The 13702-nt window shown below is 39.3% G+C and overlaps 1 protein-coding gene across 2 annotated transcripts; it reads left to right on the forward strand.

Annotated features, from left to right (window-relative positions):
* The first annotated feature begins 7665 nt into the window (after positions 1 to 7665).
* LOC125228856 (protein bric-a-brac 2) lies at positions 7666 to 12196 on the forward strand. Of its 2 annotated transcripts, none has more exons than XM_048133554.1 (2): positions 7666 to 7808; positions 8815 to 12196. In XM_048133554.1, the coding sequence occupies exon 2, from the start codon at positions 8832 to 8834 to the stop codon at positions 10317 to 10319; it is 1488 nt and encodes a 495-aa protein (XP_047989511.1). In that variant the 5' UTR covers positions 7666 to 7808; positions 8815 to 8831; the 3' UTR covers positions 10320 to 12196. The 2 variants fall into 2 exon arrangements, with proteins under 2 accessions (XP_047989511.1, XP_047989510.1); XM_048133553.1 differs by lacking the exon at positions 7666 to 7808 and adding an exon at positions 8208 to 8284.
* Positions 12197 to 13702: the final 1506 nt, after the last annotated feature.

Raw genomic sequence — 13702 nt, forward strand, 5'->3', positions numbered from 1 at the left:
GGCCACAACCCTCGGCGTTGCTGAAGGGTGGTTGCAAATAAAACAACCGTAAAAAACTAATCATGCAGGGTTGGTATCGACATATGCTGCGGCCTTCGCTACTATGATTCATAGATGTCAATATAAACACGACAACATTAAGAATGGTCAACTAAAAGTGACCAAAATCTGGTTTCATCTATACTTATTGACCAATTTATCTACCAGGTATGTATGAGGATATCGCATTTTTGGTATTTTAATCCGGTTATACTCATTGAAATGTCTCAAAAGTTTAGAGATCATTTGCGTCTTCACATCAGTCATCATAACTGTCTTGAAGTGCACCCCAAGTACTCCAACTGGACAATCCAAAGTTTCACTCACTCATATCAATATCCACCACTCAGTATTAAACTTGTGCGACAAAAATAGACTAAGATCAATATCAAATTAAAATTTCTCCATTCATAATCCAGGTGTCTTAGCTATGTTGTCCTGCGAGTGATACCTATAATTACGGCGGAATGACCGGTATCGTGTCAATCTAACGCCATTATACACACGCCGGATATAACGTACCCACTCTTTGTTATTGATTTTGCTAAAATACTGGCTTTGTGGCTTGTCCACATAAATAAATGAAATTTTACGTGGTTTTACATTCTATTAGCGAGAGAATGCGTTTTGAATTGGAATGATAACTGCTAAAAAATCGGCTTCTCAAATATTTTATGGACATCATCAGAGTTTTTCTAAAATATTGCTCCTACACAAAATATAATTAAGATTTTATCACACATACATGTCGAACAAAAATGGAGGGGAGGCACCTATTGAAGTTAATATTAACTACATGAAAAAAATAAAAATAAAGTTGCCATTTAACTAACTTGTAATGTGAAATGTACGAGCTATAAAGTACGACTCTACTTAGCAATTGTAAAAAAAAACTTTTTTCTATTTATGAGTAGATGCGCTGCACACTACTATTAATTAATATAAAATTCAACAGATTCAACTATATAAATTGAATTGCGCAACAATAGCTTTGGACACTTGAAGGTAGACAAACACAAGACACTTAAAATTACGCACTAACGAAAGAGTTTTGTCTCGTAAATTAAACTCAAAGCATTAGTAATGGGTGTGACTTGGAAAACGATATTTTCGTAATTTTTTTATCGAAACTGCTCACTTAGTTGGTTTCGACACCACGCTATCCTTCCTAAAAAACCTTGCATAGTTAACTTACGCTTAGTTGAATATTATTGAGCCTCAAAAATGTATGGAGCTAAATTACCCATCAACGAATAAATTTTCTAACTTTCCAATGCATTTTAAAAGTATCGCGTCGGTGCAACGACCAGCATGCGGCGATGCGCGATGGGACGATCTCTCGCGGGTAGCAGATCGAGTCCGCCCAAGGACGTCCACTTCGCCACAGCCTCCGACACCACGAAACAGCCTTGTCTTCAACTCCTCAAGGCTTAAAATTAAAAAACAAACACTCGCAGAGCCCCTGGCCGGTAAGAAAAATGATCCTGTATAAAAAAAGTAAAAAAGTAAAGAGCTCGCGGTTGTTTTATTTTCTCGGGATTCGGGCGAAGGCAACATGGCCGCGAGTGGGGAAGCAAATTATCTTAAGATATACTTTATTATAAAATTAAGATTCCGTCAAGCCAACGCACTGGATACACTTCACTTTATATTTGCATTTATAATATGCAGATAAAGTTAAAGAAGTAAAGGGTTTTGTGGGTTTTAAAAAGACAAGCATACTTAATAATGTCACGATCAGCTCTTGACATATTTTTTGTTGACCAAGCTGCTATTACGTGTGATGTGAAACGAGGCAGTGCGTAAATGTTGACATTAGCAGAAGTTCATTATGCGCGCCGGCCTGTCTGGCAGGCAGGTGCCGCTGGCCGATATTTTGACAACGATACTTAGCAGAACCGCCCATTTCTAAAATTTATTGCATTTTTTCATCACCCTCTGACCCATTTCATAGTAGTCGATAGTATCTCTAAATTTTGACTGTTGTATAATTTTGTAATGAATTATTATCGGTTTTGGATCGGCAACTTTGTTAACTAACATAATTAAATTCTTGTGAGCAACACTTAATTGCATTTAATCGAAAAAATTAAAAAAGTTACGTGTGTTCTGTACCTAAGTTATTACGTTGACAATTTTTTAGGGTTCCGTAGTCAACTAGGAACCCTTATAGTTTCGCCATGTCTGTCTGTCTGTCCGTCCGTCCGTCCGTTCGTCCGCGGATAATCTCAGTAACCGTTAGCACTAGAAAGTTGAAATTTGGTACCAATATGTATATCAATCACGCCAACAAAGTGCAAAAATAAAAAATGGAAAAAAATGTTTTATTAGGGTACCCCCCCCCTACATGTAAAGTGGGGGCTAACATTTTTTTTCAGTCCAACCCCAACGTGTGATATATTGTTGGATAGGTATTTAAAAATAAATAAGGGTTTACTAAGATCATTTTTTGATAATATTAATATTTTTGGAAATAATCGCTCCTAAAGGAAAAAAAAGTGCGTCCCCCCTCTAACTTTTGAACCATAAGTTTAAAAAATATGAAAAAAATCACAAATGTAGAACTTTATAAAGACTTTCTAGGAAAATTATTTTGAACTTGATAGGTTCAGTAGTTTTTGAGAAAAATACGGAAAACTACGGAACCCTAGGTACACTGAGCGTGGCCCGACACGCTCTTGGCCGGTTTTTTGATAGTTGAATGTAATAAAGATGTTAATTTTACTTGGTCTTGTAAAGAACCTGATTTACCTGATACATATGTAATTAATATAGAAGTAATTTTTTTAATCCATACTAATATTATAAATGGGAAAGTGTGTGTGTCTGTTTGTTTGTCCGTCTTTCACGGCAAAACGGAGCGTCGAATTGACGTGATTTTTTAAGTGGAGATAGTTGAAGGGATGGAGAGTGACAAAGGCTACTTTTTGTCTCTTTCTAACGCGAGTGAAGCCGTGGGTAAAAGCTAGCTTTGAATAAATTTTTAATTTGTAAGGAAATTCCTTATACTATTCCTTCTATTTTCCCGGGATATCATTAAAAAAATTTAAATTATTTGGTTTTGGCTTACACGGTTTAGTTACTAATGAGGTGTATTGTGATTATACATAACCTGTATGCCTGTCTACAATCAGCAACCAAGTTTTTCTACATGAGCGTCAAATCTCGCAATTTAGGTACAATCTATGATGTCGCTATAAAGTCCTCCGGGGCGGCTCGGCTAGACAATGGGAGGAAAGTGTATAGGCATTGTTTCCTGGCCCGGGGAGTTTCGCTACAATGAGCGCCTTCCGGGCCGCTCGCAGGGCGTGGACTGCCCGATGTGGATAATTATTATTAAATACTAGCTTTTTAGGGTGCTCGTTTCTTATATGACTTCAATGCAAATTAAGATTCTGATAAAATGTTACCGTAAAAAACTTTGGCGATTTTCACATTTAGTTTCGTCCTCCCCTAAGTTCCGTAATTCCGTTACTGTTAAACATTCGAATGAAAATCTATTCATTAAAGAGGTACATTTAGCAATCTGAAATAGTCAGCTAGAATTTTTGTTATTTATATAAATAAATAAATACATATATTGGGGACACCTTACACAGATCAACTTAGCCCCAAACTAAGCAAAGCTTGTACTGTGGGTGCTAAGCGACGATATACATAACATAATTAAATAGATAAATACATACTTATAAACATATAAAACATCCACGGCCCAGGAACAAATATCTGTGCTCATCACACAAATAAATGCCCTTACCGGGACTCGAACCCAGGACCGCGGCTTAGCAGGCAGGTTCACTACCGACTGAGCCACACCGGTCGTCAATTTATATGAACATTTTCGGAAGTTTCTAAAACATATACACATTATACACATACCTACTTATTTAAAACCTGCTTCTATGTCGAAAAATCTGAAAATATTTCAAATTAATGCAATATTGTTAATATTTTACTTATCGTATATTAAATGGACAGGAACAGGAAGAAGGAACTTCTTCAAAATACGTTGATATCTTATCTAATCTATTAGGCCAATAAAATAAAAAATAAAATAATTGAATTGGCCTCTTTTAAGGTTTTGACACGACGCACGAGTTCGTTGTTGGCTAGGATTTAAATTATCGTCAGTTTTTTTCTATCTAGGAATTTGGCAACTTCTGAAAGTACTCCATGAATTCCATGATAAAATGATAAGTACACATACCTACACAAAATATAAAACAACGAATCTCATCCGCAAAAGAGCAATGAATGTCAATTCGTAAAATAAACAAGCCACCGGTAAAAACACTAGGTGACGCACCCAAGTGCAAAGTACGTCTATTATTTAATTGTCTCGCAGTTAATATTAGAGATAAGAGGGTAAGGGTACTAAATAAAATAATAAATTCGGGCAGCGCGTGTCGGATGCTGGTGACAAATAATGGCCGCCAGCCCCGTGAAATTACGATTATCTCTTTATACCAACCCTTAGCTCATTATGCAAAATGCATTGTATTTGCCATTAATATGTATGTTTAATTACCATTCCACCTCAAACGACCTTAACATTATGTACAGTATGTGTTTACATACGCCTTTTTGTTAAATTTTTAAGTGAAATTTACAAATCTAATTAAAACTTGAGACTTGACGGTGTATGTAGGTGTCTATTTTAATTAAACTCGTATCTAGGTAGTTAGATTATAGCGCAGGCAGTTCCGAAATGAGATAAACAATATTGCTAGAAACACTTATGTACCTAAGTTCTTCTAGCACTACATCGTCGCTGAGTGTCCTAGCAATTTTGAATATTTCAACGATCCTCTCGAACGCAAGCATTGTGCGCGCTCTCAAGAGCCTATTATCCCGCGTGCAATAACGTTTATCGACAATCGTTATATCCCTTATTTTTGGTTCATCAGTCGCGTCAATTTCAACGAGCCACCATGCGGGATCGCATTATTGCTTTTTTATTAGTTTTCTTTAACCCCTCGGTTGCAGTTTTTGCGCCGTGGGATAGGTCGCGATGTACTATGCTGGTATTAGCATAATGCTCTTTTATTCGTCACTTAGCGCTATTGTTCGTTAATTACAGCTGATAAAGTATGATCCTAGCAACTGATATTGGTGTGCGAAAAGCACTTTTTAAAAACCAAAAATCATTTGCATTTAGTTCGATTAAACAAAGGTTAACGTCAAACTAACAAAATTTGCATGTCGTTTCCAATTCTCATTAATTAACGGTTATGTGGTTAGACGCTACGTCGTCAAAGTATTCTAAACAGTTACTCAATTATGTTTCGAATATATCTATTGAAAATTAATTGCAAATATTATAAATGAAATACGTATTAACCTACATTATATTAATAAGCACGATTATGCAATTATTGCAGCTTCTTGTGCAAATGACTTTTCATACTTAATTTAATAACATTTTTACCTATGAAATTTAAAATTCAGACGTGCCATGTCATGAAGTCATGAACCTTCCCGCAATAGAATGTACTTAGGTAGTTTAAAAATAAATATGAAGCGTATACTTTTGCCTAAATGCTTCATGTGCTAAGGACCTTTTTTTCAGAACTTCTGTAGAAATATCGTATGGAAAGGGCCTTACTACGCTTGAAGTTTAAGAACCCTATGGGCTTGGAAAGCCACCAATAGTAAAGCTTTTGTAATAAACAAATATATTAGTCGTCATCGATATGCAAAACCCCAAACCACTAGACTGAAGAGCCCTCTAACTCGTTGAGGTGACGAGAGCTGGCCTGACATTTGCCGCCATTGTTTTTCATTCCAAACAATTGAGGCAGACTTTCGTGAGAACATTTTCTGAAATGCATACCAGACATTTTTAATGAATGAGTTACTTAATGCGAAAATTGCTTATTTAGATGTTTATTTTAATTAATCTATTTATTACAGCGATGTGACGAGATTGAGACGTTACATAAAACATTTTCACAAAGCGACCTTTTAATTACTGATTTTTATTAGGTAATGAAACTCATATGAGGTACATTTTCTCTTATATTCCATACATAGGACGCCAGTACCCTACTATTATTGAAGTGATGTCAGAAAAGTTCATGGATGATTCGGCTCGTAAATTAAGGTAAAGTCATAGGTATTATGTTTTGTGGGCACTAGGCTAGATTTTATTGTATTTGCCTAGTCATTCCATCAGCATGCTATACCTACACTTCCTAACTATAACTGATTACCTATACCTTACCAAGTACATATTATGTTAGGAGGTAGGTATGTATCTATGTTACATTCTATTTCATGTTAAAAGTACCCAACCTATTTTTTAGTTTTTCTATCAGATAGGATGTGATCAATCGATTATAAAGATTACCCCTTTATTTCCATCAATTCAATGACAAACCGCATGTCCCGTATACCGACTATAATAGTCATTGTCCTAATGAAGATTGACGTCTTACAATTCGATATTGAGCAAATGTGTACAATTAAGCTACTATCAAAATCCATTCAGAGATCGATTAGAAATAGTTGATGACACTATGATTTAAGTTTTCGGCATATTAAAAGAGACTAGGTATAGGTATACCTACATAAGTGGACATCTGACTTTTAACATATTTTAATATAATATTTAAGCGTGGATTAGCTATAATTTATCGCTATTAAATAAACATAATTCTAAAAAAGTATTGGTAGCTAGGTATCCTAGATCTATCTAAAGTGATTTAAGGAGAACATACTAAACGAAAGTAAAATTGTACCGAATTCCTTACAATCGATAGTAAACCTGGGTGGATAATAGAAACCAAATTCGTGGCATTCAACGGAAGCTTCAACTGACAAAAAAATATTGCACACACCGTGTTCTATTTTTGAGTGCATTTCGCGCTATTTTGGCGTTCCCTCCGTAGGCATGTGTCAATGACCCCGTTTAGCTGCGTTGTTCACGCACTTTTGGGGATTTTGGGGCGATCTACGCATAGACGTAATAACGTGCGGGCTTAATGTTATGTTTACCGACTGCATCGCCGAAATGGGAGTTTGATTCCATTTAGGGAGTTGGTCTTATAAGATACTTATCTACGTTTCTAGCTACGGTAGGCAATTGTTCAAATATGGTTAAACCTACATTAGTGGTCCCTTTTTTGCCTACTTGTATATGGGTATACTATGTATCCATTTACTTCTATAAAATTATTAAATTGCATTGGTCAAGTTTTTTAATCAAATGTAAAAGTGCACATGGCATTCTAATTCGACTTTTATGATAATGAATGAAACGAACTCAATTCCCTCCAACGGCTCGATGCAAAGCTTAGCGTTAGCATACAAAGGCTAGGCGAGGCAACGATTTTTTATCGGCATATTCTATCGTCTCGAAGACGGCGCGCATCGCGGCGCGCACACAGCCGCGGAGGCTCGTGTTATGCGCTCGCGCACTCACGCACACTCGCGCGCGCGCCCTCCTCAGCGCGCTGCAATTCGTCGGTCGCGCCGCGCCGCCGCCCCGCGCCGTCGCACGCAATTGCACTGCACTCCGGGCTCCGTGCGTAAAAAGCGCACGCAGGAGCCGCGGGGGCAGGGGCGGAGGCCCGCGGCCCGCGCGCCTGCACTCAACCCAACAGTCTCTACCAGACGCTCGCAAGAGCATACCGCCCCCACACAGGGCGTTCCTCGCGCGAAAACAACCCCCGAAGTGTTATAAACTTTTGAAGTGCCGGTGCTATTTCCCATGAGTTTTCCGACAATAACAATCGCAATTGGCCTGTAATATCGGATTATTAACGAGGGTGAGTTGATTTTCAGTATTTTTTGTCGTAGAGGTGCTACAATTTCGTAGACATTGTAGATTCTTGGAGTTTGCTGAATTTCTTCAAGTTTTAAAGTAAGTAAATTAGTGCATTTTAGAAAAGGTTTAAACGAATTTAAACGCTCATTTTCTACGGATACGAGGCAGTGCGAATTGCTGAGTATGACAGGAAGGAGCTACACCGGTTTTCAGCGGTCCCCCACGTCAGTTGCCGAATAAAAGGTAAAAAGTCAATTTGGCATAGGAAGGGCTCTGGACGTATGTAAATAGGGAAGGGCGGTGCAGTTGGGCACCAGCGGCGCACCGGCCGCACGTCACTCAGCGAGGGGCCCGCGACCGGACTGCATAGTCTGCATACTCGCGAGCTCTCGCACGCCGTGTGAGTTGTGTTGTGTGGACGCCGCAATAACGCAGCCAACATGTATCCCGGTTCTACATTCGACGGATTTATGCCAGGTTAGTTGGAATAGTACGAAATTTTTGGAATTAAGTTTTAGAATTTTTTTATGCTTACGTAATTTATTTTACCAGTGTAATGAAATAATAACTTTCTTGTTTGTGTTTATTATTCTTGAATCTATAAAATATTCTATGTACACGAATAATTACCATTCAGTAGGTACCTAGTAAGTTAAAATATGCTTGTAGGTGCAACTTAACTCTTAACTTGATATGCCATCAGCCATAGATACATCTTTGATTTTCTTTATTATTTAATTTATTTGTATCAAAACTTATATAACTAGTGGCGATGAGGCTTGAACCCAATGAGTTTTTTGTGCTAAATTAAGTGTTAACGCACAATATAATAACATGAGAAATTAGGTAAAGTAGAAATATAATTTCAAATAAAATATATGTTACGGTAGACTTGCTAATTACCCTGCGAAAAATTTAAGGCACCAAGCATAAAATTATTATAATATATATTAGAGATACATAGGTACGTATGCCAATTGTAATTGCTTTTTTCGTTTTGTCAACAGAATCGCAATTCCGAAAAATGGGTAGCAGCGAAGGACAGCAGACTTTTTGTCTGAAATGGAACCATCACAAAACAAACCTCGTGGAAATCCTCGAAGCCTTGATCAAAGTAGAGACTTATGTGGATTGCACGCTGGTTGTCGACGATCAGGTGACCTTTAAGGCGCATCGGGTGGTCCTGGCGGCCAATTCGCCTTACTTTCAGTCCATCCTAGCTGATGTGCCGATGGATCACTGCAGCATCCTCTTCCCGGGGGTGAAAGACTTTGAAATGCGCGCGCTCCTGGAGTACATGTACACGGGAGAAGTGAATGTGACGCAGGCGCACATCCCACGCATCATGAAAGTGGCGGAGCAGCTCGAGGTTAAAGGTCTGTTCGATATGACGGAGCTCCGCCGGCGGCCCGGCGAGCGCACCCCCGCCGCGTCGCCGCCGCGCGTGGTGCCCGCCGCGCCCTCCAGCGTGTCCCCGCCGGCGCCCGCGCCGCCCACGCGCTGGCCGCCACCACCTACACCGCCCGTCCTTTCTGCCGCGTACGACTCGGCAGACATGAACCCCCTCAAGCGCAAGAAACTCTCCAGCATAATGGCCACCCGTGACACCCCCATCCTGAGGAACGTTCTCGCTCAGGCTACACCGCCTGACTCCTCGCAACCCGTGTCTCTTGTTTGTCATCCGGTAAATCAACATGCTCCTCCTCGTCTGCATTCTAACGGCTCCGCTCATGATTCTGAACGTGCTGCTAGTCCTCAACGCCCCTTCGACTACCGTCCCCGCAGATTATCTTCGCGTGCTTCATCTCCACATTTCAATAGATCAGATCGTTCAGAAGACGCTCACTCCCCTTACACCGAGCGTTCGTTTGAAGAGGAACACCAACGCTCATTCCATCCTTCGCCTCCGCCTCCAAATTTCCAACAAGATGTTCGGGCCGGCTTAGCGCCATACGTCCCCCCGCAGCAGAAACCAGAATGGAAACGATACAAACAATATACTAGATCTGACATTATGTCCGCAATAGAATGTGTCAGAAATGGAATGAGTGCTCTACAAGCGTCACGAAAATATGGCGTGCCTTCACGTACGTTGTATGATAAAGTGAAAAAACTCGGCATAACTACAAGCAGGCCTATGAGCCGCGGCGTTAAGCGGGAATCAAATGGCGCCGCGTTTCCATACGGTTTAAGCGGAACTGGTGGTGTTGAGGAGGGGTCCCCCGCTACACCATTAATAGACCCGTCTTTCTTGCAACAAGCATTAGAAGGAGCGAGCAGAGACGGCGGACGCGAGGCACTTCACGCAATGGCTCTAGCTGCCGCTGCGCACGCCGCGTTAGCTCCGCGTACACCTCCCAAAGCTGAACCGCTTTCACCGCGATCACCGCTCCCTGATGACGACCACGTGGAAGATCTTTCAGTTTCCCGACGCCGCGATCCTGATCCACCGTCTGGTGTCATCGTGCCGCCTCGAAACTTTGCACTAGATTGCAGCAGTGAGCGAGATTGAGAGTCTCACGGGATGCGATAATATGGAAAAAAGACTGACTTAGGCGTACAAGATTATCAATTAAGGCACTTATTTGGTAGGCTACTGGTAGGACGCGCCGCGCGCGCATGCCACGCTGACCGGGAGCTCCGGCCGGGCGATTGCAATGGGCCCCGCGGCCAATTTCATTCTACCTCTCTTCTTCTCTATTTATTTTCTTTGCCATATTCCGATAGCGAAATCAAATTTCCGTTGGTCGGTAGGCGTATTCTTTTGTGATTTTTTTGTTTATTTCTTCTTTCGTTTTTTATGTTTTATAACATTTACGTCTTTGTTAATCAATAACGAACTAGGCTAGCTTTAAATATAAATTACTTAAATTAGTAATTGATTGTTCTTAGTTGGATTGGTAACCGTGTAGGGCCGAAGGGCAGGGAGGCAGCGCGTCGGCCCTGCCGCTGCGCTTCGGGCGGGTGTACCCCGCCAAGACAGGTTATTGTGCAATTTAGTTGTCCGCGACTGTGATGTTTATAGACTGAAACGCCACCACTACCTCACGCTCGCTACCCTCAGCTCTAGTCCACCGCGCCGCGTCTCCACGAGCTCGCTCGCCTCGCCATCTACCAGGAGACCATGAGAACGAGGCGTTGGCGCCAAGAGCTTTACGCGGCTCGGTGTGTGACGCTTGTCACTGCGAAAAGCGACGTACCTACATAATATATTTACTATTAAAATACATAAAGTCCTATGTTACGGGTAGATTAATTATTATACTGTTTGTCGATTTGCCATAAATGTTCATTGTTGATACATAGATGTGTGTGCTCACTATATAAATCATTAGTAATAATTTTCTGCACTAGCACGGTCGTTCTTCTAGTTATAAGAAGTCGATTTACTTATAAGAATGCTCAATGTCGTATTTTAATAAAGTTTCTCTAACTGTTGCTATAATTAAAACATAGAACAGTACCTACTCGTATCTATACTTAATGCCGATAAAAACGTTTTCTGTAATTCAGCGTAAGGCAGCGTAACGTTCCGTGTCATTTAAAATCTTATCAAAGTTATAGAAACACTATCACTTATACGTTATTTCTATAAAAATCTAAATATTATATGTTAATTTGTCATATAATTAAGTTAATTATTACACTTTACTTATTTTAATTGGAAGACTGATTTGTTAATTTAGTCTAGTTTGAAAATGCCATAGATTTGTACTACCTTATCTACCTTAGTATTGCATAAGTTGCATACGACCTATTATTAAGTTTAATCATGCAGAGTGTCGAGCCTTCAGGTCTCACGGTGTTGTGCCTTTGTTTGTTGTATTCTGTAGGTATGTTAGGACATTCCAGTAGGCGCACGTTGTGCTCCAATAAGTTTCATGGCCCAGCACTAGATTTCGTCTATCACGAAAACTCAAGAGTTTAAAACTCAACACCATTACTAGTGTGGAGTCATGCTTGCACGTTTGATAATGCAATGACATGCACATATATCTCAGGAATATGTTGTCTAAACTTTCAATCGTTTTAAGTTCAGGCGAATGCAATATTGTAAACGTTAAATATACCTCATAATTTTGTTAATTCGAACCAGATGTTATCGTCTTACCAACTTAGGTATTATAGTATAAAAACCAACTTTTGTGCCTATACTATCCTTATTATTAATGTTTAGTTACGATGTTATGTAGACATAGGTACCTACATTATTAGTTGTGAATGCAAAAATTATCATGTATGTAGGTGTACCTATCATGTAGTTAAATATGCATCTACATTATGTATATTAGATCGAGTTTGTTCTCTCGTACCTTCATATTTAAGTAAGAACTCTATATTTACAAATAATATAATGTTATAAATATAAAATAAACGTTTAATATGTCACTAATTATTTTATTTGAGAATCTATATCTATACTTACCTAAATAATAATTAACTAATCTGAATAACAGTTAATTATTGTTTAATGTTAGGATCCCATCAAAAGCATTTTCAGCCAAAAAGGTAGGTACCTAATCAGATCTCATGTAGAGCCAATAAGCTTCTAACTCTACAAGCCTTACCTACACAAACTCTAGCCTTAGTCAAACTATGTGACTTGGCAGTTTCGTTACCACAAATACTGTTGATGTGAGGTAATGAACAGCGATTTACATTTTCTATCTAACATAACACTAACAGCCATTGATATACTAAATCCTGAAATGCGTGGGTAGGTAGGTATTTTATTATTAACAATAAGGCCTGCACCAAATTACAGTCTTCTAGCATTAAAATTTTCTGAAATCTCATAAATTTGCATCTCCTATTTTAACCCTTAAATGCATAGTGATGTATAAAATATATGCATCATGTATTTTTGACTCTATTGACAGCATGTCAAAATCGGATCCGTCGGGACTTCGGGTTTTATTTTTGATTTTTTTTTAGAATTCACAAATTATATTCACTACCAGACAAAAAATGCCGCACTACGCCAGAAACCGGTCGTAATTTATAACCGCTTCTATGTCGAGAACCCGCCCTGCGGGCTCTCCGGCTTCTGAGCAAAGTTTACGAATGCCTAGCAGGCGGGTTCTTGCTATTGGGATGCTATTCAAACTTTATAGGTAAGTATATCTAAAGCATGGTATTAGAGTTTAGTTTATCTGGTCCAGACCCGAATTGGCACCATTGCCCCGATCGAATTGAGTGCCAGTGCGGTTGCTGCTGATTAACACGGCACCAATGTCATTCCTTGGTCTATGTCTGCATAGCAGCATTGCGAGTCGCGATGGAGGTTGCAACCAGTTGCGATAGAGGCTACAGTGCTGAATCTTGAGATGTATCCACATCGGATCATAGAAATTGCAAAGGATCATACTTACCTATTTCAGCAGAACTCCTCGAATAAACAGCGGCAAAACGTTCTCAGTATCAAGAAGGTTTGGACCGGTTAGAGGGAGCTGCCACGGTCGGAAGTCACCAGGGAAGCATTTCAGCCACATGGGTACCTATGATTTAAATAATTGTATCGTTTAAAATTTTAGATTTCATTCAGTCAGACTTCACTCAATGTAAATTTCATAAATTGACTTAAGTAGTCGGATTTTGTGAGTTTTTAGGTAGTTTGTGTTTACATGTACTTACAGATTGAAATGTGTTTAATTCACTATGAATTACGAAAAGTAAATATGACTACATAAATACAAAACAATTTAAATTCAAACGGTGACAATCATTCGAGTAAGATGGCCGCAACTACTACTAGCGCCCCCTACACACGTTACTAATAGTTACTAGACCATTAAAAAATACGGTTCAAGAATAATAGATGTCACTACAAACGCACGAAACAAAATAATATGAAAGTATGAATATCATGACTGTGTGACTATTTATCATTTATAC

Source organism: Leguminivora glycinivorella, chromosome 8 (genome assembly GCF_023078275.1).
Source record: "Leguminivora glycinivorella isolate SPB_JAAS2020 chromosome 8, LegGlyc_1.1, whole genome shotgun sequence".
NCBI lineage: Eukaryota > Metazoa > Arthropoda > Insecta > Lepidoptera > Tortricidae > Leguminivora > Leguminivora glycinivorella.